General features: G+C 38.1%; 2 protein-coding genes across 2 annotated transcripts; one reads left to right on the top strand and one right to left on the bottom strand.

Annotated features, from left to right (window-relative positions):
• The first annotated feature begins 900 nt into the window (after positions 1–900).
• LOC145088778 (Leucine-rich repeat protein kinase family protein) lies at positions 901–3851 on the top strand. Its single transcript, XM_079027179.1, has 4 exons — positions 901–1583; positions 1887–2147; positions 2244–3083; positions 3158–3851. The coding sequence occupies exons 1-4, from the start codon at positions 1160–1162 to the stop codon at positions 3631–3633; spliced, it is 2001 nt and encodes a 666-aa protein (XP_078883305.1). The 5' UTR covers positions 901–1159; the 3' UTR covers positions 3634–3851.
• Positions 3852–14166: 10315 nt separating this feature from the next.
• LOC145090850 (uncharacterized) lies at positions 14167–15247 on the bottom strand. Its single transcript, XM_079028904.1, has 2 exons — positions 15014–15247; positions 14167–14927 (listed from the first exon to the last, which is right to left on the bottom strand). The coding sequence occupies exons 1-2, from the start codon at positions 15215–15217 to the stop codon at positions 14322–14324; spliced, it is 810 nt and encodes a 269-aa protein (XP_078885030.1). The 5' UTR covers positions 15218–15247; the 3' UTR covers positions 14167–14321.
• Positions 15248–22766: the final 7519 nt, after the last annotated feature.

Below are 22766 nucleotides of genomic sequence, written 5' to 3' on the forward strand. Positions count from 1 at the left end.
TTTTATTTCCTCCTAGAATGTTCATTAAATCACATTCCAATCATTTTCTTGTTTTTTTGTTTTTTTCTTTTGTTTTTTTTTTAATTTAAGTTTCTTTAGTATTTTATCAACATATTTAATACTATACATTTTATATCAATCAATTACGAAACACATAAAATCCAACCTAATGGAAGATTACACCTTCAGTCGTTCACAATGCAAACTGAATTCTCACATTTGGTGCCTGTTAAGCAAGAGCGTGGTAAATTGTAATAGTTACATCTGATTTTAACACAAATAATTCTTATATATATGAAAAAAAATAAAAATATTGTGTAATTTGAATATGAATTTCTATTATAATAGTTTATACAGTTACAATATATCATTTTGCCTGATTGAGAAGTACAACAGGTACCTTGATACGACAATATATGAGTTTCTGGGGTTTTTCACCTTTTTGTTATTATTACAAGAAGAGATATTATCGAAAAATTACTTATTACTAAAACTAAGAATAAATTAAAAAAATTAAGTGTAGCAATGTAGTCATTATTTTAAGTAATAAATGTATAATTTCGTTATAATAAATAATATAACATATAGTTATTGTATTTTTGGAAATTATGAAAAGACGAATTACCAAATATATAGAAAAGTTAATAAAAGCAATTTTCCTTGTCTTTTCCTTTTACTACCCTTTTCAAATTTCTTTACAGTCCAATCACTATCTGTGCAGTCGTTGTCTAACTCTAACCTGAGGAGGGGGTCTAACATACAGCGGTGGTGCACCATAATAAATATACACATGCAATAAAGTAATATGATCGGACGGACGCGAAATAAACTCCATATGCCCCCTACTTCCATCTCGTGGACTCCCCCCTCCAATCTTGACTTGCCAGCTGGTCTAGACAAGGGAACACTGCACCATCCTCGTCTACATCTTCATCCACAAAGATCTGTGAGAGAGAGAGAGAGAGAGAGAGAGAGACAGATTCAAAAAGAAAATTCCAACAAAACCCATGGCTCGTGCTGAAACCACACTCCGAGGCGAGAGAAACCAGTTACAAAGAGAGAGAAAGACATGTCCATAACATAGCAAAGAACAAAATCCTTACCATCCCAACCATTTATCTTTACCTGAAGAAAACATTCTAGAGAGAGAAGGAAAGACATGGGTGTTTCATCGTTTCTTTTGTTGCTCTCTCTGTTCTTCACCACATTGTGTACACCACCTGTTTGTGGAAATGCAGAGCTGAGAGCTCTAATGGACATCAAGGCCAGTCTAGACCCACACAATACACATTTGGGCTCCTGGACTGTATTGGGAAACCCATGCGACTTCGAGGGCATTGCGTGCAATGAAAATGGTCAAGTCGCTAATATTTCCTTACAGGGGAAAGGTCTCTCCGGCAAGCTCTCGCCGGCGTTTTCTGAGCTCAAACACTTGACTGGTCTCTTCTTGCATTACAACTCTTTGTCAGGAGATTTTCCTTCGGAGATTTCTAACTTAACTGAGCTCAGTGATTTGTATCTCAATGTCAATAATCTCTCTGGCAGCATTCCTGTTGAACTTGGAAACATGGAGAGTTTACAAGGTAAGTTGTATTTTTCCATAAAAAAGATGAGGCTTTGACCCAAATCTGAATCTTGAAAACCGCATACTAACAGATCTTGACAAACATACGTTTTATTATCGGTTTTCTCTTTGCATGCTGTTCAGTTTTTTGTAGAGTATGTATGTTTTACTTTCCGAGCATTCTCCATGAATCCGAAATCGAAAGTATCAACTTATTTAGTTTCCTAAAAGCTTTTTACCCTTTCGTAAATGTGAAACTAGGGTTCTTTTCCACATGCCATTGTTTCTAAATGTTCTCTCATTCAAACTTTTTGATATGCAGTATTACAGCTCTGCTGCAACCAATTTAGCGGAAGCATACCAACTCAACTCGGATCGCTAAAAAAACTCACTGTTCTTTCTCTGCAATCTAACCACCTTAGCGGCGCATTACCTGCAAGTCTAGGCGATTTAGCTCTATTAACAAGGCTCGATTTAAGTTTCAATCGTCTCTTTGGTTCGATACCTACAAGATTAGCCGATGCTCCAATGCTTCAAGTTTTAGATGTGAGAAACAACACCCTTTCCGGCAATGTTCCAATAGGTACTTTTCTCTCTGGTCAAAATTAACTGTCTACGGTTTCAAGAAACTGATTATTCAAGCCCTAATTAACAAATTTTCTTGGTTTTGTTTTCAAAGCTTTGAAGAGATTATCCGGAGGATTTCAATATTCAAACAACCTGGGATTATGTGGAGTCGAGTTCACAACCTTGAAAGCTTGCAGTGCTTTGGATCTGTCAAACCCAAACGGCGTCCCAACAAAAAACATCCCAGAAACCGCTAATTTGAAATTAAACTGTAGCGACACACGTTGCTCAAATTCCTCAAAGACCCCACAAGCTTCCATTATTGTTGGAGTAATCGTAGCAATCGTGGGATTATCAGTCATAGGTTTCTTAGCAGCTTCATATTATCTAAACAAAGAACAAAAACATGGCAACGGGTTAGACCCAACCGATATATGCATCGATCAATTGAAGTCGAAGGAGATATGTCGAAAAAACGGGTCCCCACTAATCAACCTCGAGTATTCAAACGGGTGGGACCCATTAGCCGAGGGTCGCCGATTCGGTGGGGTCTCCCAAGAAGTGATCCGAAGTTTTCGGTTCAATTTAGAGGAGATAGAGTCAGCCACACAGTATTTCGCTCCTGGAAATTTGTTAGGAAAAAGTGTGTTTTCAGCCATTCATAAAGGAATGTTGAGAGATGGAACTGTTGTCGCTATAAAGAGTATCATAAAAAGTAGCTGTAAATCTGAAGAAGTCGAGTTTTTGAAAGGGCTGAATGTTTTGACTTCATTGAGACATGAGAATTTAGTGAGGTTGAGAGGTTTTTGTTGTTCAAAAGGACGTGGGGAGTGTTTTCTTATTTATGATTTTGTGCCTAATGGAAACTTGTTAAGGTATCTTGACATGAAGGATGATTCTCATGTTCTTGAATGGTCTACTCGTGCTTCCATCATCAACGGTATTGCCAAAGGTAAATATCTTAGTTTCCCTTTTCACCTTTTCTTTTGGATTTTGTATATAATAAATTTACTTTTACTTTTACAGGTATAGAGTATTTACACGGGAGTAAACTAAACAAACCAGCACTTGTTCACCAAAACATATCAGTAAAAAACGTGTTGCTAGACCAACGATTCAAGCCATTATTGTCTGATTCAGGTGTTCATCAGCTTCTGACAAAAGACACGGTTTTCTCATCACTCAAAGCAAGTGCTGCAATGGGATACTTAGCTCCTGAATACGCCACCACAGGGAGATTCACTCAAAAGAGTGATATTTATGCATTTGGGGTTCTTGTTTTCCAGATTATCTCTGGTAAACGTAAGTTTGCTAGTGCAGCTAGGTTTGCTGCTGAATCGTGCACTTTCATTGACTTTATTGACCCGAATCTCCATGGAAGATTCTGTGAGCATGAAGCTGCTAAGTTTGCTAAAATCGCGTTGATGTGTACACATGAATTGCCTGAGCAGAGGCCGAGTGTTGAGGAAGTTGTACAAGAACTTGGTAATCCGTTATGCTAACTTGTTGCTTCTTGTTTCGTTAGATGCAATTTAGAAAGTAGTCAGACTAACTTTTTATTTTTAAGGGAAGTCTTAGAGGTTTTCATTTGTTGTAGTTTTTGGAGTTCTTTAGTTGTGAATGCTGTAGTAAAATTTAAGCTGAAATGGGATTTGGATTCCTGTAGTTGCTTGTATCGATGACATTTGTTCTATGAAATGGTAGAAATTCATCACAAAAATACACCTTTAAAATGAATGATAAAAGATTTCCAAAAAGGAAAAAGCAAAAATAATTGTATTCAGCAGATGATGCCATTGTGATAATAAATGACGCCAAAACAAAGAAGGCTTTTTTGTTCAATTGTTGGGCCGCTTGTGGGACGGAGGAGGAAAGTTGGTATGAATTCCAAAACAATCATGAATCTCACACATGAATTTAACGTTTTAAGGATGAATGATTTCATATAATCAATGACTTTTAACAAGAAATGTCCAAGTTTTATCTATACAATGAGTTCTCAAATTACAAAGGTTTCCAATGTTATATCCTAAGGACTCGTCTATTGATACTTTGTAGTGGTGAATTCTTTTACAAATATAATCTTCAAAGGCTTCAAGGTCTTTGGTGAAAAAGATCAAAATGTCACCACACTCGCACATTAGTCCAATAATTTTAAGTCTCAAGAGTTATGACACCTTAGAATGCTTTATCCTAAAGGCCTAACAAAATGATAAAGTCTTGGACCAAGAGCATTGGGCTATCTTTGTAGTGTTTAGCGAGAAATTAAATATCTTCATACTTTTTGTTCCTACATATCATCCTATCCAATAAAATGGTGATATGTGTAACATTTAATGAAATTTAATGATATTTTAGGATTGTAATATGACACATATTATCTCTTAAATGGGTAGGAGGATTGGTAGGAACAAACGGTAGGAGGATATTTAATTTCTCTTTTAGTAAATAGCAATAAAAGTTAACATTTTTCAAAAATATAAGCAAAGAAATCGCAGTTGATTAAGCTTACATACGATTTCATTTGACACATGGCCCAAAAATAAGGTGTATGTATAAAAAGTTTTTTTTAAGATTTTTTTTCTTGAAATAGCAGATGGTCAAGGGTAGGTTAGTTTGTAGTTTAATTTTATATCATTATTCACTAAAACCATCATTATAAATCAATTTTACATAACATACTAACGCAATCACATATTTGAAAAATAATTAGACATAGATAACTTTCAATAATTATTTATTAAAATCATAACCAATACAAACACCCAAAGCTAACTTATATTTTCTTTAAATAAACAAGACAAAACTTCAAAAATGGTCCCTGTGGTTTTCGAAAATCTAAAGTTTAGTCCCTAATTTATAAAAACCTTACAGATGGTCCTTGTGGTTTCAAAACTTTTAACAAATGGTCTTTTCGCAAACTCCATTAGCTTTTGGCCGTTAAGTGAAGGACATTTATGTCATTTCACTACCATAGGGACCATTTATGATGTTTTGCCTTATTTTAAAATAAAATAAAATAAATATAATTATTTAATTAAAGGTCCTCTCTCTCTCTCTCTCTCTCTCTCTCTCTCTCTCTCTCGGGAAAACCCAAGCAAAAAACGGAGGCTGCTACCCTATGTTCCAGCCATGTTTCTTTCTTCTTTCTCGATGACAAGCAAGCCAAACAACCACCGATACTTGCTGTTGTTGCCTCCTTTCTTCTTCTTCTTCAATTTTAATCGAGAAAACCTCCATCAGAGATGGAATTTTCCGGCAGTCAAGAGGGCAACAACCCCCTCCCATTTTCCTTGTGCTTATCGTCGACTTCATAACAACCCAAACTCCCTACCTGTTGTTGTTCTATCTTCGATTTGCCTTGCCCCTTCCTTTCGGATTTGTTGGATGATCAGAATAGGGCCCAACGCCCTCATCCCCTTTTTTCACCTCTTTGGACTTGGAGGACTCTTCTTCACCACCGGTCATCCACATCGTTGACATAAAAACCCACAACTTTGTTGTTTCTTCCTCGAGACCACCTCTCCTCGTATGTCACTACAACATCTCCATCAAGAAAAGTCCTTGAACGATAAAGACCACCATCAACCCACTGTGAATCAGAGTGACCACCATCATCGATGACATTAATCAAGGTATTGAAATCAAAAATCATTTTATGAAATCGATATGTTATAGAGATTGATGACTGTTTTAGAAATCCCGCATTTGATTTAGATTTCTATTTCATAAACAAGTGGTCAATTCCTCCTGTTTGATTTTGAATTTTGACTTTGGTTTTGATTTTGGAATCGATGATTGCTTTGGATTTGGGTTTAGTGGATGATGAAGACGAGGCAATGGTGGATGTTGAAGACGAGGGTGTCCCTTTTGGCTGTCGGAGACGATCTTGATGAAGATGGGGATGGGAATAAAGAGAAGGAAAAACGAATCTCATATATGTGACAGTAATATTGATGATTCTTTCTTTAATTGATAATTAAAGTTTTTGTTCTTAACTAATATGTTAAGAGGAGAAAGAGATTAAGGGAAGAAAAGAGTGTACACTGTTGGGGTTCCTTTTTTCTACATTTTAATGGTGGTTTGGCTTTTTTGCATTTCAATGTGAGGACGAGAACAAAATAAAGATGAGAGAGAGAGACCCTTATATATATATATATATATATATATATATATATATATATATATATATATATATATATATATATATATATATTAAATAAGGCAAAACTTCATAAATGGTCCCTGTGGTAGTGAAATGACAGAAATGCCCTTCACTTAACGGCCAAAAGCTAACAGAGTTAGCGAAAATGACCATTTGTTAAAATTTTTGAAACCACAGGGACTATCTATGAGTTTTTATAAATTAGGGACTAAAGTTCAGATTTTCGAAAACCATAGGGACCATTTTTGAAGTTTTAATGAAAAATATTAAAATAAAATGCCTCTAAAACATAATTAATAGCCGACTAAGCAAGACCAAGCTTATCATTTTCTTTCTCCTTTTGATTTTCTTTCTCATTTTGATATCCGATAGGAATTTTACAGCTGAATCCTATAAAAATATATTTTTGTTATAATGAAGTTTGTAAACCCTAATATTTTTTTTATAATGAAGTTTGTAAACCCTAAAGTGGTTATTATGGCCAACGACTTATCTAAAACTTAGCTGATTATGTCAAATGGTGATCAATACGTTAATGCACTATGCATCTGATAAGGTTGCCTTCAGTAGGCAACAAACTCCAAAAAAAAAAAAGAAAAACAAAGGAGAAGAATGAGAAAAAAAAGATATGAAAGTTCTTTTCTAAAATTGGTTGCATTTACCCTAGCCAAACATTTGATTAAATACCTTAGCGGATTACATCATATACGTCCATTCGTCAAATTTATATACTTGAAGGAATATAAGAAAATATAATTGGAAATAACAATAAAACCGAAAACTAATCTAAACCATTCGAGGAGTTATTCGCTGAGATAAAGCCTAAATTATATAAGCTAGTCCTTCAGTTTGGTGGGTTGTAACGCCCGGGTTTCAGGGCTAAGCATTTTTGTCAATGTAATAGTCTAGGTCAACTCTTGTAACTCTTTTTGAAGAAATAAAGATGAAATATTTGAGTATTATGTGAATTATGTGTGTTTATGTGTTTATTATTTAATTATAAGTGTATAATTAATAAAGAATAAAAATAAGCGTCAAAATTAAAGTATGATATAAACCCGATGTCTCTACATAAAGTTGTAGAATATGTCTCAAGGTTTCTGTACATATAAAGAACGCCGAAATCCGAGTTATAACGAAGAAGTTATGGCCCATCGAAGTTTTACGGCAAAACCGGCACGACACCGGGAAGCATAAATAGTGAATTTACGATAGAGTGACATTTAGCCTTATCAATCTAAACGAAAGTTGTAGAATATGTTAAACTAAGAACGTCGATAAAAAGAACGCCCAAATCTGACTTCGTATGAGGAAGTTATGATTTTTCTAAGATTCGGCTTAGCAGTGCACGGCCCGAAACTCGAATTTTTTTTCGAGCGGTTTTTGGCTTACGCGACCTAAATGAGAGTTGAAGATCTCATTAATAGGAACTCAACGGTAAAAAGATGGACGAAAACGGAGTTCGTATGAAGGAGTTATGAATTCTTCGCGGTCATTTAACAGTCTAAACGCCTCTTACTGTTAAATTTGAGATCGGTCGAGAATTAGCCGACGGAGTCTAAATGAAAGTTGTAGATCTTGTTTTTACCTACGCGTGGAAAAAAAGAACGTCGAAAACGGAGCTCGTATGCGAAAGTTACGGGGTTTAGAAGTTGGCAGAGTGCTGCTGCAAAAGGGGTGACGTGGCTGAATATGGGCCAAGGCTTTCTCCCCAAGGAAAGCCATCAGATGATGACACGTGGCACTGACTCGGCGAGTCAGTGAACCGACTCGGCGAGTCCGTCAGGATTTCACCCTATAAATAGAAGTGTCGGGTTCTCTCATTTCTCACACCTTTCCCCACTTCTTTCTCTCTTTACACTCTCTCTCTAAGCCTCCTTAAGCCCCCTAAAGCCTAGGTAAACCCCCTAGCACCCGAAGGAAGCCCCGAGGCTCCCGGAGTCCCGAGAAAAGAGCCTTTCGGCTCGGGAACGCTGCTCCAGCGAAGCCCGGTTTTCGAGAAAACTCGCTGTAAGTGAGCTACGCCTAACCTATCTTTAGTTTAGCTTACGTTTTAATATAGTAATGTTATTAGGACCTTATAATAAGTACTTGGGCTATTATTATGGGTTATATAAGTATCGTTTAACGCTTATATAATAATAATAATAGCTAGACTATTAATTAATCGCGGTTATCGTTAGACTAAACCCTAGTGGTGTTGGTACTAGGTTTTATCGAAGGAATATCGTTTTGAGAGTATCAAAGCGCTGTCCGAGTGCTGAGTCACCACCTTTCAGGTGAGTGCATAGTTACTTTCAGCTTACACATAGATATGAAGTATTTTATAAATTACGTGCTATGTGTGCATATTATCTGATTACTTGCTATCTATGTTGGATGAACGTTGTTATACATGTTTTCAATGATTTAAACTGTATATGTATTTTATATCTACGAAAATGTTGGGGTAAAACATGGGTAGATGTAATAGGTGATGTGTGATAAAATGATGAGAGACCTCGATGTTGATGTTGTTGTTTCTGTCATCTAGCGGAGTATGGATGACGACCACGGACTCTTCTAGACAGTCCAGTGGAACACTAGCAGGCTCGCAACCTGTAGGTGTTTGTGAACGACGTGTTCACCGGTGTACTCCATCCCCCACATGGTTGCCTTTAGGACATTTATTGCTGAGGAATCCCCTTAGCAGTAGTGTCCGTCCCGATGATGATCCTTAGGCTAGGTCCCTTATGATAGGTGTTTAGGGACGTAAAGTGAGGATAACGGGAACGGGTAATTGGGTTATTGTTGATTGATGAAATTAATAAACTTATTTATTGTGGGTTGAAAACCCTATGTGCTCACCAGGCTCCCAAGCCTGACCCACTCAGTTTTATGTATTACAGGTAGTGGCGCATGAGCATAGGTGTGATGTTTTGGACGAGGGATTACGGATATAGGCCTGTAGATATGAAATAATGTAGTAAGGCTTATATTGTACTGTTTATGCTTTTGATCTGTACGAACATGACATCCCAAGTCTTTTAATGAAATACATTTCTATGGAAATGCTTTTGATAAATCTTTATCATATATTTGTTTTGGGACAAATTCTGCAACACTTTCATTTAAAATGTAACTCTGATTTTTAAACAAAGCATAAACAAACCGGTCTTTTCTGGCCGTGATTTTGGGGATGTCACATGGGTAATTGAAGATCACGTTTGGGCCTAAGCGCTTGGCCAAGCCGGGACTAAGTTGATGTGTTCAATTGTAGTCTGTCGTCATTCGTCATAAATCAGATGTCGGGAAACAATACATAGACAGAGAGAATGATTTAAATTCATGTCTCGTGTCTATATGATATCTTGAGAATTGAGGAACATATAACCCCTTATCTAAAGGACACGCGTATCTGATAAGATCAGAGTTGACAACGGCTTTTGAAAGCTACGATTGCTGATCAGGTTCTGAAGTTATGCAAAATAGTTATTAGACTTATCCAAGTGGTAGACTGCTGGATTAGTGTCTAAGTCTATAACTATTTTGGTATGTACTTGACCCGATTATGAGCATGGTCCTTTTGGGTTTCCTTCACCATAGCAATATGTAGGATGAATTAAGGAGAGAAAGGTTTAATTATGATTTATTAATATATTATGAGAATAATATATTAAAGGAGAAATCATATTGTTTAATATTAGTCAAGAATGAATAAAGAATTAATTTTGTGGCTAAAAGAGATTAATTAAACTTAGGGGATTGGAATTGTAATTATAAGATAATTGCAATTGGCTTATGGATCACCTTGGAATAATAGGTTGGACGAATTCTATGGGGAAGCCCATTAGAAATCGTCCAAGGCATGTTCCAGAAGGTGTCCATGGGTTGCTTAGGGCTTATGCAGTTAAATTAGGGTTTCCTTGTTAGATAACCCTAATTGCATACCTATTTAAAGAACCCTTGAGACCCAAAAACGTGGCTAAGTGTTCCTTTAGGGTTTCCAGCCGTTTTTGGTGCCTCCCCTCTCTTCTCTATTCATCCAAGTTGCTTAGTGGTGTTTGTGACTCCATTAGAGGTGCAACACTTGAGGCACTAAGCTTTCTGAAGCCAAGGATTGATTGTTATTGCTATATAACAATCAAAGGTAAGATGTAAACCCTAATTTCAGTTATAGTTTATTAGATCTAGGGTTTATGGCTTTGGATATCAATTGCATGTTCATTAGACAAACTAGATCCAAAGCTATTAGGGTTTGCATGTACACCATAGGATTGATGTATTGCTCAAAACCCATCATTATCACTCGTACACCGACGACCAGAGTGAGCGGACGATAATGACCCTTGAGGATATGTTGCGGGCCTGTGTCATTGATTTTGGAGGGAGCTAGGACTCTTACTACCTCTTGGATAGTTCTCCTACAACAACAGTTTTCAGTCCAGCATTGGTGCTCCGCCTTTTGAGCTCTTGTATAAGCGGAGATGTCATACCACAGTTTGCTGGGGCGAGGTTGGTCACATGGTTATGGGGAAGACAAAGGTGGTCCTTCAGGCGATGGAGATGATTCAACAGATCAGTCAGAGGTTGCCGACTTCTCAGAGTCGGCAGAAGATCTATACTGATCGACGTCGAACTGAGTTGGAGTTTCAGGTTGGTGATATGGTGTTATTGAAAGTCTCACCTTGGAAAGGTGTGATTTGATTCGGGAAGAGGGAGAAATTGGGTCCCTGATTTATTTGGCCATTTCAGATTATTGCTAGGGTTGGCAAGGTTGCTTATAGATCAGATCTTCCTAAGGAGCTCAATCAGATTCACATCACTTTCCATGTTTCACAATTGCGAACGTGCCTGTTGGATGAGAATGTAGCGGTTTCCGTGGATGATATTCAGGTTGATGAGCACCTGAACTATGTTGAGAGGCCAGTAGCTATTTTGGAGAGATAAGTAAAGGTTTTGCATAGCAAGGTAGTACCTTTGGTAAAGGTACGATGACAGCATCAGAGGGGCTCCGAGTGGACCTAGGAGCCGGAGGCTGAGATGCGGGAGCATTATCTGGACTTGTTCGTGATAGTAGACTTCGAGGACGAAGTCTAGTTCAAGCGGGGGAGAGTTGTAACACCTCGTTTTTCATGTATTTTCAAATTCATTCCTTGGTTTTAAATTATGTCATTTTTGGTCCTTGGATTGGAAGGAAGTGGCCATGGAAGCCCTAGTGGCAATTTTATAATTTGGATGCAGGAGGAGTATGCTAAGCGTACTAGGACGTGCCCTAGTACGTTGGGTGTACACATATGTACGCTGGGCATACTCATGTCTGAGGGAAACCCTAATTTTTAGGGTTTGTGGGGTATTTAAGCATCTTTATGGATTATTTACCCCCATCTTTTCAGCATCCAAGCCTTTGAGTCAGTTTTGGCAAACCCTAACCCCATAAGAGTGTATTTTGAGCTAAAAGTGTGTCTTTTGTGTGCTTAAGGAAGAAGGAGTTGTATCAAGGAGCTTAGAAGTTGAAGCAAGCTTGTGGATCTTCGATCATCACTTTCTTGGAAAACTCCAGAAAGTAAAAAGTCTTCACCTAGATGCTTTGCTTGCTTGGATCTCGTTTTTGGTAGCTTTATGTTGTTATTCATGTCTCAAAGTCCCATTTCTATGCATGTTTCGTTTTGGATGTTTTGGGTTGTCCTTTAAGACCCTAGGAAGGGTCCTAAGCCATAAAAATGAGGTCCCTTTAGCTAGTTTGGCTCCATGCTTCTTGTAGAAGGCATTAATGGATCAAGATTTTGCATTAAGGACTTTTTGGACGAGAAAAGTCATAAAGTTGGGGACTTTATGACCCTAGTATGCCTCTGGACCTTGGATATAAAGTATGAGCTCAAGTGCTAAAGTCATTAAGCACTTAATGAAGAAGTTGGGTCTACGAGGGTACGCCCCGCGTACCTAGTCAGCCACCCCGATGGTGGCTCTTTGCGAAGCTTTGTGTATATTGAGCGTACCTCCGGAGTACGCCCCGCGTACTCGCATGGGTCAACCCATGTTGAGTTAACTCGGTTAGGTTGACTCAGTGGGTTTATGGACTTTGACCAGTTGACTTTAAGTTTGACCAAGTTTGACTTTTGAGGGTATTTTGGGTATTGTTGGGATTTTGATGGAATTGGTCACTTGGTGATTGTAGGCATTTAAGTTGAGAGCTGAGATTCGGACTCGTGCCTTATCAGTTCTGTTCAGCTTGTGAGGTGAGTTTTCCTCACTGTTCTTGCGGGTCGAAGACACCAATGCCGATCCATTGGATTGATATCCTGTTATGCATACTATTTGTGATGTTGTGATCTGTTAGATCGGTATCCTGGTAGATAGGATGTTGTTATGCTTAGTGATCTGTAGATCTGTTTGACTGGCTATAGACTGTTATTATTTGTTATATGTACACATGTTTGGTCGGTGGCTGAGGCTTCACTGCTTTGTGTGTAAGCCAACAGGCCGGGGCATTCCAACCCGATGGTTGAGAGCCTAGGGTATTCAAATCCGATGGTTGATTGGACCCATAGTATGTTGGCATTACAACCCGATGGTTGAGGGGACTGGGGTATTCCAACCCGATGGTTGATTGGACCCATAGTATACTGTTATTGTATATGTGTTATTTGTTGTGTTGGTACTTTGGGAGAAACTCACTAAGTTTTGGGCTTATAGTTTTGGGTTATGTTTCAGGTATCTTAGATGATCGTGGGAAGACAAAAGGCTTGATCGTGCACCTCCTCATGTAGTGTCTTGTGATTTTGGGAAAACTCCGATATCAAAAATGTTTTTAAAACTACAATGTAAACAATTATGATTTTTGGTTGGTTTGAAATAGTTTAAATTTTTATGAATTTTAATGGATGTTACATCACTAAATCAACATCTACTTCTCATACAACTTTTGTAATTAGTTCCAATAATCCATGGAACTTTAGAAATACAATATTTGTTTATGTGAAATAATTAAGAATAAAGACCCTTGTTTTTTTTCAATAGTTAAGTGGACACTGATCAACTTCAAATTCGTTGTATGCCAACCTGAAAACTAACCATAATTGGTTTTAATTCATTATATATCAACTTGACTTTTCAATCCGATTAAGAGAAATTGACATTATAACAAAAAACAGTAATAGTTGTTGGATTTGGTCCCGAAAAGAAGAAGGATGCGATGAGGGGTGGGTTGAGAGAGGGGGGGGGGGGGGGGTTAGCATATTATCACATTCTTTCGTGAGCCGTTCTAAGACGAGATCCATTGAGTATCACATCACAAACTATCAATCTTCCCTCGCCCTCCATGACTATTGACGATCTCTCTAAGGCCATCGATGATCTCTATAGGGTTGACGATGATTAGAAGAGGAGAGAGAGGCAAACGCGATGCTTGAAATAGAAGAGAGGCATGATGAAGAAGAGAATGCGCTGATGACGTGGATAACAAGATGATTATCTAGGTTAAATAATTTTGTTTAAATTTAAAAAAATTAAAAATAAATAATTAACTATATAGTTTCCAAGTGGACAAGCTTACTTCAAAATCAACTTCCCTGTGTGTATTCTTGAAGATGTATATGTGATGCTATGACATGGAATTAGTTTGTGGTCAATCCCCTATTTAACAGGTGGAATTCGACTATTGCGCAAGAAAAAAGAAAAAAAAACTTTAATATATATCTGACAAACACCAAATTAATTTGATTGAGCTATATTAATGCCAATTTCTTTTATTTAATATTTTAATCCAAACATGCATTATGAATGCTAAATGGTACAAATGAATACAAATGAAATAGTTGGTTTTCATCCTACCATCCTATCTCATTCGAAAACGAATTTGAGGTACAACAGAACATTAAAAAACTGTATCTTAGTTCTAGAAAACATAATCTTCCAAGTCACCCAGAAAGACAAACACCCCATTAGTTGTTATATACATTTAAGAATCAACTCCCCCTAACAAATTTGACCTTTGAAAATTCAAGAATCAGAATCACGAGACGCCAAAAGTGTAAGCTTTGACAACTACGATCTGACTCGAAAAACATGCTCTTCGCCTGTGCAATTATCTACTTTAACAACCCAATGGCCTTTCTTGCTTCCACCATAGCTGCCATTGCGGGTATGCTTACCACCACCACCACCACTATTCCCAGATTTTCCGGCGATTCTCATCAACAACAACCCTTCTCCGATGGGCACCAAGTGACTATTTGATCTGCTCCACTGCCATGAATCCTTCCAAAATGCGTTATATCCCAACACAATTGTACCCTTTTCCCTCCCATTCCCTTGTATTGCTCCTAAAATCCGTTCATGATTCTTAAGATTACAGTCGATAACCACAAGATCAGCGTCCCTGTAGTTATTTAGCAACAGTGTTTCCGCATCCCCAACAACAAACCCAACTCGTCTCGCATCTGGCCCAATGGATTCTTTGGAGGACTGCAAATCCTCTTTTCCTGAACAGATGCTAATCACATGCCCACCGGTTTGCTCAGCCGCCGCCAAAAGGCCTAAAGTGGTGGACCTGGAGGTGGCACCACCTACAACCACCATGAGTTGAGCATTGTTTCCGGCTGCAATTGCTGAAATGAAATCTGCTACATCCGCTTCATTCACCATCTTACCCTGTATAATCAAGTTCATAAAACGTAAGAACACATGCACGCAGAAGACATACATCTTGAAGAAAACTTTAACGATATTCAAATTACCATTTTCATGGATTTGAGGTAGGCTTCTGTGTTATTCTCAGCTAACCAATAACCCATCATCTTAATTCCTTGTAGGAGTAGAAGGCTTTTGCAACTGAAAATATTATAGAAGGTTAATGATTTTGAAAATGGGTATTGAGTATTTATATTGGCCAAACAAGGATTAAATGAGATGAACTGGCTAAGCTCCACGTGGGTTGCCATTGCACTTATGGGAAGATCGATTAGGCACGGTTGTTTGGCTCTTTATGCCTCCTAACGGTTCAATTGTTTCTTAATTATTAATTCGGATATTTACTAGTATTTATTTTTGCTATCATCTTAACTTGATTTCTATGAGTTCATTCATAGTTTCATACATCTATTAATCACTAGGACTAGGATGTTGTTTTCTTTTTATATATATGTCATATATTTTTCTCTTTCATTTTCCCAATTACGTTGATATTCATTCAAATATATATTTTTAAAACATAATTTATCCAAATGGGTTGAACCATATATTGTTTGTCATAATGTACAAAAACGACTTCAGAAACAAGGATTTCCTAAACTTGACCCTTTGTTTTTCCAAATATTCTATTATTTATTTAGACATGAACTTTTTACACCCGACTTAATAAAAAAAATAGAAAATGAGACTTTCAAATTTTATACATACCTTGATTTATTTTTCACTTTCATTTTTTAAAACACGTCCGGGCATTTTTTTAATTATTATATTTTTTAGAAATCATTTATTGAGACAGCATTTATAAGAAATATTAATGTTTAAGCAAAGTTGAAGTTTTGAGTTTAGAAGAATGTAATGTAGGGGGCCTCAAGGACACTTGCTTAAAGATTAGAACTACATGCACGGACTGCTTGGCAGCCAATAGTCCAATACTATAGTTTCCATGGTGTTTCTTGACCAATGGTATTCCTAGATGCCTAATCTGTTACCTGTAATGTTCATTAGCAGTCGACAATTGAAAGCTTCCATGAATTACTGAATTTATTTAATAATTATTTAACAATTTTCTACAATTTCTTTGGGGCAAAACCCATGTTAGAGCTGACACTAATCCAGCAACAACATGTCTTTAATTTATATATAAAGTAAAAACTCCCAAGTTGGCTTTTTTTAAAAAAAAGTGTAAACCATGGGCTAAATCTTAAACCGGCCACTTGTACTAATTGTCGTGTTTATCTGAATCTAAATCTTGGAAACACCCAGCTAATCATTGTGTTTATTTGAATCTAAATCTTGATTATAAGCAATACCACTTCTTGTTGCTTTTATAAGTTTGAATGATTGATACTCGTGCATGAAGGTTTCTTAGATTTAGTAAATCTTTATACAACACCGACTTCTTTATTCTGAAACTGTTTTTAGGACTTAAAACTCGGGATCATTTAATCATGTCTTTTAGGGTTTTTGTTTGCATCTTGAGAGAATATAAAATAGAATTACGCTGAGTTGTGTTACTGTAGAGGCAGAGGTGCCCGTGCAGTTTTTGCCTCCCAAAATTTCAACAGTGATCTGGATTAATTTGTTCTCACTTTTTCCTAAATATAGAGATTTTTGAAAATTATTTTATTTTATTTCTTATGTAAATCAGATGAAATCATATAGTATATTTTTTCAATCTTTCCTAAGGTAAGAAAGTGTAGAATCTTTGATTTCCTTTGATCATGTTCTCATTAAAAGAACAAATAAATACAGATGCAAATGCAAATGCTATCGGCCTAATGCGGACTAATACATATACATATACATAGACTAATACATATACATAGACTAAATATGGGCCTAATCATACGGCATAATACACGGACACTAATACGCCACCATAAGTTTGAGTGGGAGGTTGTGAGCAACACTCAATCCGTCTGATGGATTCGTCTGAAAATAAGAAAAATGGTAAGTGCTTTGTAAATATGTATGCATACCAAAGGATAGAGGGCACATGAAGAACGAGAATTTGACCCATTGCAACTTTATAACTACTAAAGGGTGACCTGAATTTTGGTGATCCGAATGAACAATCCGACCCGGAACGAAGTGAACAAACCTGAATGTGATTTCGAAGGGATAGATACTTGGAGTAGGTTGAGGTTCGTTAGGTTGTTGTTCTAGATTTTCTTGTATAGGGGCTCGGCCTAATAGTTGTTGGGGTTTACGGTTATAAATATTCGTAGTTAGGGGTTCCAATGTATCACTTTGAAAACAGTCGAGTAATAGAAAAGTTTTTTGTTGTTGTTGCCTGAGGAAGGAGCCAAACCACATAGATTCTTTTTGTATCGATTTTTCTTTGATTGCTTGCTCAACAAAGATGGGAGTAAGTGGAAGTTGAATTTTTTTTGAATGATACGGGAAAACTTAATTGAGGTTCTAATACCCATGAAAATCAGTTAGAACGGAGAAACTTTTTGAAATAATAAAATGAGATTGAAAAGCGGGAAAATAGTGATATGCCACGGAAAGTAAAGATTAGGTGGGGCCTAAAGGAGGTGAAACTCCACACTAACTACCATGGCATTCTCAATAAAAAGGCATAGATAACTATTTGTTCAAGGGATAAAAGTAGAATGCCCTTGAGAGTCTAAATCAGTTACGGATAAAGAAGCTTTCTTTGAGTTCTTTAAAGAGAAGTATTGAAGAATAGAGGATTTTCAGATTTTTAATAAAAGCCCGAGGTTCAAAAGCTTATCCTTGGCTCAAGTTAAGAATGTGATCATGATGCAAGAAGTTAAACAATTCGTTTGGGTGTGTGGAATGATAAATCTTCGGGTCCAGATAGATATACTTTCAGGTTTTTGAAAATATATTTGGATTTGTTATAAAATGATATTATGGATTTTGTGCATGAGTTTTTTGACTCGCCGATTTTGCCTAAAGGATGCAACGTTTCGTTCTAAAAAGTTTTATTGATAGAATTAGTGTTTTACAATTACAAATAGAAGAAGCCTAAATAGACAAACGATTTACGTAAAGATGGAAAACCACTAATCTAGGAGTTAACTATGGACAACAAATAGACAACATATAGGACGTGATTGTAGGAGTAAAAATAGAGGAGAAGATTTGTGATTTTATACTTCCCCTCAAGATGGAGCGTGTAGATTTCGCATGCCCAACTTGACATGTAGGAATTCAAGTTGTTGTGATCCTAATGCCTTGGTAAAGAGGTTGGCTATTTGGATCTTAGTGTCAACATAAAGTGGTGTAATCTCTTGTGACTCAACTCGTTCCTTGACAAACTAACAATCCATCTCCACATGCTTTGTTCGTTCATGGAACACCAGATTGTTGGCGATGTGTCGAGCCGCTTTATTGTCACATCCATGTGACCTGTCCTTCTTCTTCACAAACAGGATCGGGGCTCCCCATGACGAACTGCTCGGCCTGATAAATCCCTTGTCTAACAGCTCCTGTAGCTGTGTAGACAACTCTTGCATCTCGGGGGGAGCCAACTGATATGGTGCGTTGGCTATCGGAGCCGCACCATGAACTAGGTCAATCCTGAACTCCACTTGCCTCTCTGGAGGTATCCTAGGAAAATCCTCTGGGAACACGTCTGGGTACTCCCGTACGATCGGTACATCATCCAGTGTCGCCTTACCCTTATCCCGGGTATCCATGACATAGGTGACATATCCTGCACAACCCTGCTGTAGGTAGCATCTCGCCCTCGCTGCTAAGCACAAAGTCGACCCATACTGCGACCTTTCGCCCTGAATCACTAGAACTTCCCGCACTTGGGGTCCGAATCCGTACTAGCTGCTGATCGCAGTCGATCACTGCCCTATTGGGGCTCAACCAGTCCATACCTACGATAACCTTATTCCCTTGCAGGGGAATAGGGACTAAATCCACATAAAACTGCTCATCGAACAACTGCAGTGTACATCCTCGATGAGCCCTCACAACTCGTACCGTCCTATCATCAGTGATCTCTACGTCAAGAGGATAGTCCAGATCCCCCGGAGCTCCAACAAATCGCTTGCTAAGTGTGAGCGATACAAAAGATCAGGTAGCCCCCGAGTCAAATAATACCAGAGCCGATATACCATTCAAAAGGAACGATACTATAATAAAACACATAAACATGAACAATAATCCGTATAAAGAGATAAGGAGAAGATACATACCCATCACGACATCGGGTGCTGCACGTGCCTCCTCTCCGGTCAACTGGAAGGCTCTGCTCTTCGCGACTGGCGCCTGTGCCCGGCCCTGACAGCCAATAGTAATCCTCATTGTAGTAGGAGCGGGTGCCGCCACCTGTCCTGCTGCTGCTAAACTTGGACACTGGGACATATTATGACCCCTCTGATTGCATTGAAAGCAAATCAGATCAGATGCTGTCAGGGCCGTGGTGGTAGCAGTACAATCCTTGCTGACATGACTGGTTCGGCCGCACTTGAAGCAGCCCGAACTACCCACCCTGCACGTCCCATCGTGCGACCTACCACACTTGCCGCAACGACCTCGACCCTGCTGGCCCTTCCATCGGGAATCTACCTTGGGCTTCTTGTCCGAACCCTCCAAACCAGATGCCGCATCTGGTTTCCTCTTCTTCTCCATCTCTAAATCAATCTCTCTCTAGCCCTAGCAATCATATCCTCCAGCGTCTTGCATCTGGATCGACTCACAAACGGCCGAATATCACTCCTCAACATCTCATGGCACCGAGCATTTTTCATCTCCTCGTCCGCGACATACTACGACAAAAAGGGCCCTCTCCCTGAACATAGAGGTGCGAAGATCCTGGAACTCCCTCGCCAGCTGTTGCACCTCAATCACAAGTGAAAACTCGGCCCTGAACTTGACCGAGAAATCACTCCAGGTCATCACATCAAGAGCGGCATCATCTCCAATAGCATGTCCAACCTCCTCCCACCAATCATACGCCCTGTCCTTCAGAAGGCAGGAAGCAAGTCGGACCTTGCCCCCCTCGAGACAACGGCTGGTGTGAAAGGCGTTGGTGACATCAGTCAATCACCCGCTGCTAGCAATGGGGTCCCGAGCCCCATGATAGTCTGGAGCTCCACAAGCTCGAAACTTCCTGGATGTCATCGTGCGCGCGCCCATCTTGGCCGCCATCTCGGTGCAGAAAGCACTCAACCTCTCGTCAAGAATCTCCAGAATGCCCTCCTTGACCATACCAAAGATCACAGGAGTCTGGTCCAATATATTGCGCGTGATCTCATATGAAATGAACTCCTTCATCTGATCATCGAGCTGCCCGGCTCCAGAGCCCGGGCCTGATCCCTCACCTGCGCTAGAGCTACCAATTAGACTAGTGCGTAGCATCACCATACTGAAAATACACTATAACAAACATCAATATGCTCATCATAAATCGAGGGATCACACACTCTACAAGTTCCTTGGGTTCATCTCAACCTTCCTTGATTCGAGTACGGATCCTCTTCTTTCAGTAGTAGGGGACTATACTACCTTCCACATCTATCCGTACTTTCCTTAAGAGTTTCCTTGACTCCACCAAGTCCCTTTCACTCCTACTGCTCTGTACGCTAATCTCATCCTAGGCTTGCCCGAGAGTAATCTCCATCCCACTCTCCGCCATCAGCTGCATAAGAAGTCCCTTCTATCTCCCCCTAACTAGCTCGTGAATACCATTACATATCGCTAAGACCAGATAATTCTTCGAATGAGAAGTCCTACCATACAACGGTTAGACTCAAACAAGAGCTGCGAAATATAGCTAAACCTAACCTTCTGAAATTATTTAGTCCTCGTAATATGTAACTTAACATATTCATTTAATAGTTAGTTAAAGATAATTAAGACTCCTAAAAGCGCAAAGCAAGCAACATTCGAGAATTGAGTAAACAAAACCAAGCATATCCTAATCAGGCCATCATATCACTGACTAATTAGTATTAAGGTGCAGTTCATAAAGCTCATACGTATGACAGGCATACAAGGCATCCTTCCTAGATCCTTATCTCTAATCTAGCATGCAGTTCTCATAATCATATCATATCATAACAAACTTCTATGGGTAATTTGGTAGAACTTACTTGAGCTCGACTGATTGCATGCATCACACCCTTTTCTCTTTTCAAAATCCTTTTTATAAAAATAGTTTTCTTTTGAAAATATTTATACCAAGTCCTTAGTTTGAGTTTAGACACACCCGAGAGAGTATCAGAATCTCTCAAACCAAGGCTCTGATACCAACTTGTAGCATCCCAAAAATCATGGCAAAAATTTTTATTTTTAATTATTAAATAAACCATAGTAATTAAATCACTTCATACAAAATCATGAGTCATAGTATCAAATCAGAGTATCATATCAAAGAACATTTCAATCTATCAGAGTAAAACATCCCAGGATAAACAAAATGAAGTGTGCACTGCATTCATCCGAAGCTCTTCCCTTTGCTAGCGGAAGTACCTGAAACCAAAACTGTAAACTATAAGAATGAAGCTTAGTGAGTCTCCCCAAACTACCACATACCATACACATAATCATGCTACTAGGATATACGGGCCCCACCCATACTCAAGGAGATACGGGCCCCGCCCACACTCGGCTAACTAGGAGATACGGGCCTCGCTCACACTCCTCTGACTACGAGATACGGGCCCCACCCACACTCGGTTAACTACGAGATACGGGCCCCGCCCACACTAAGCTAACTTAAAGATACATGCCCCACCCACCCTCAACTAACTATGAGATACGGGCCCCACCCACACTCAGTTACTAAGCATACATACAAGTATCACACATACAACAAGTATAATCAAATCTATCAATCAGTCCTATAGCCATACTCAAATAATGCTATGAAATATGGGACTCGCCCACACTCCGCTATCTATGAGATACGGGCCCCGTGAAACATCCTAAAAATAAGGTCCAAAAATTTCATTTTTAAATCATTATTAAAACCATAAATATCTAGGGGTGTTCGTTTGGATGGATCAGATTGATCCAATCCAATGAAGTGAATCCAAATTGATTTCGGTTTTCAAAACATGGATCCGAATAGTCCAAACTAAATTTAAATAATAATCCGATCCGATCCAATTACAATTCGGTTTTCAAAAACCAAAACATTTTAACACGACAAATAATTATAATATTACTAAACTTTACACAAGAAGCAAAAACAAATTACTTAGTTGTGATTTGAAATTAATAGACAACTAATAAGAAGATATATTATAGTTAAATATTTTATAAATAGAAAACTTTTGAATGAAAATGCATATTAATGTTTTTTTATCGGGTGAAACGTTCCTACTTGAAAAAATAAATTACAAAATTTAATAAAAAACTATAGATATATATTATAAATAGATAAATAATAAATGTTTATTCGGTTTTTGTGGACTATTCGGTTCTTATTTTATAAACCAAAACCAATCCAAAATCCAAAATAATAATTCGGTTTTGTTGAAAATCAATCCAAAAATCCGAATATATGAACCAAATTGTCCAATCCAAATTGTCCAATTGGATAATTCGGTTTTATCCGAATAGTGAACAGTCCTATAAATATCATCGTCATAGTATAAAATCATAAACCATGTATCTCAAAATATCATAATATCTTTCAACATATCAAAATCTCATATAAAATAGCAGAGTAAATCTCCCAGCTAGAAAACTATGGTGTGTGCCATGCGATCATCGCGAGCCCTTCCCTTTGCTATCTGAAGTACCTGAAACCAAACTGAAAACTATAAGCACGAAGCTTAGTGAGCTCCCCCGAACTACCACATACCA

This window comes from Lactuca serriola, chromosome 2 (genome assembly GCF_051521515.1).
Source record: "Lactuca serriola cultivar US96UC23 chromosome 2, Lser_US96UC23_V15, whole genome shotgun sequence".
Lineage (NCBI taxonomy): Eukaryota > Viridiplantae > Streptophyta > Magnoliopsida > Asterales > Asteraceae > Lactuca > Lactuca serriola.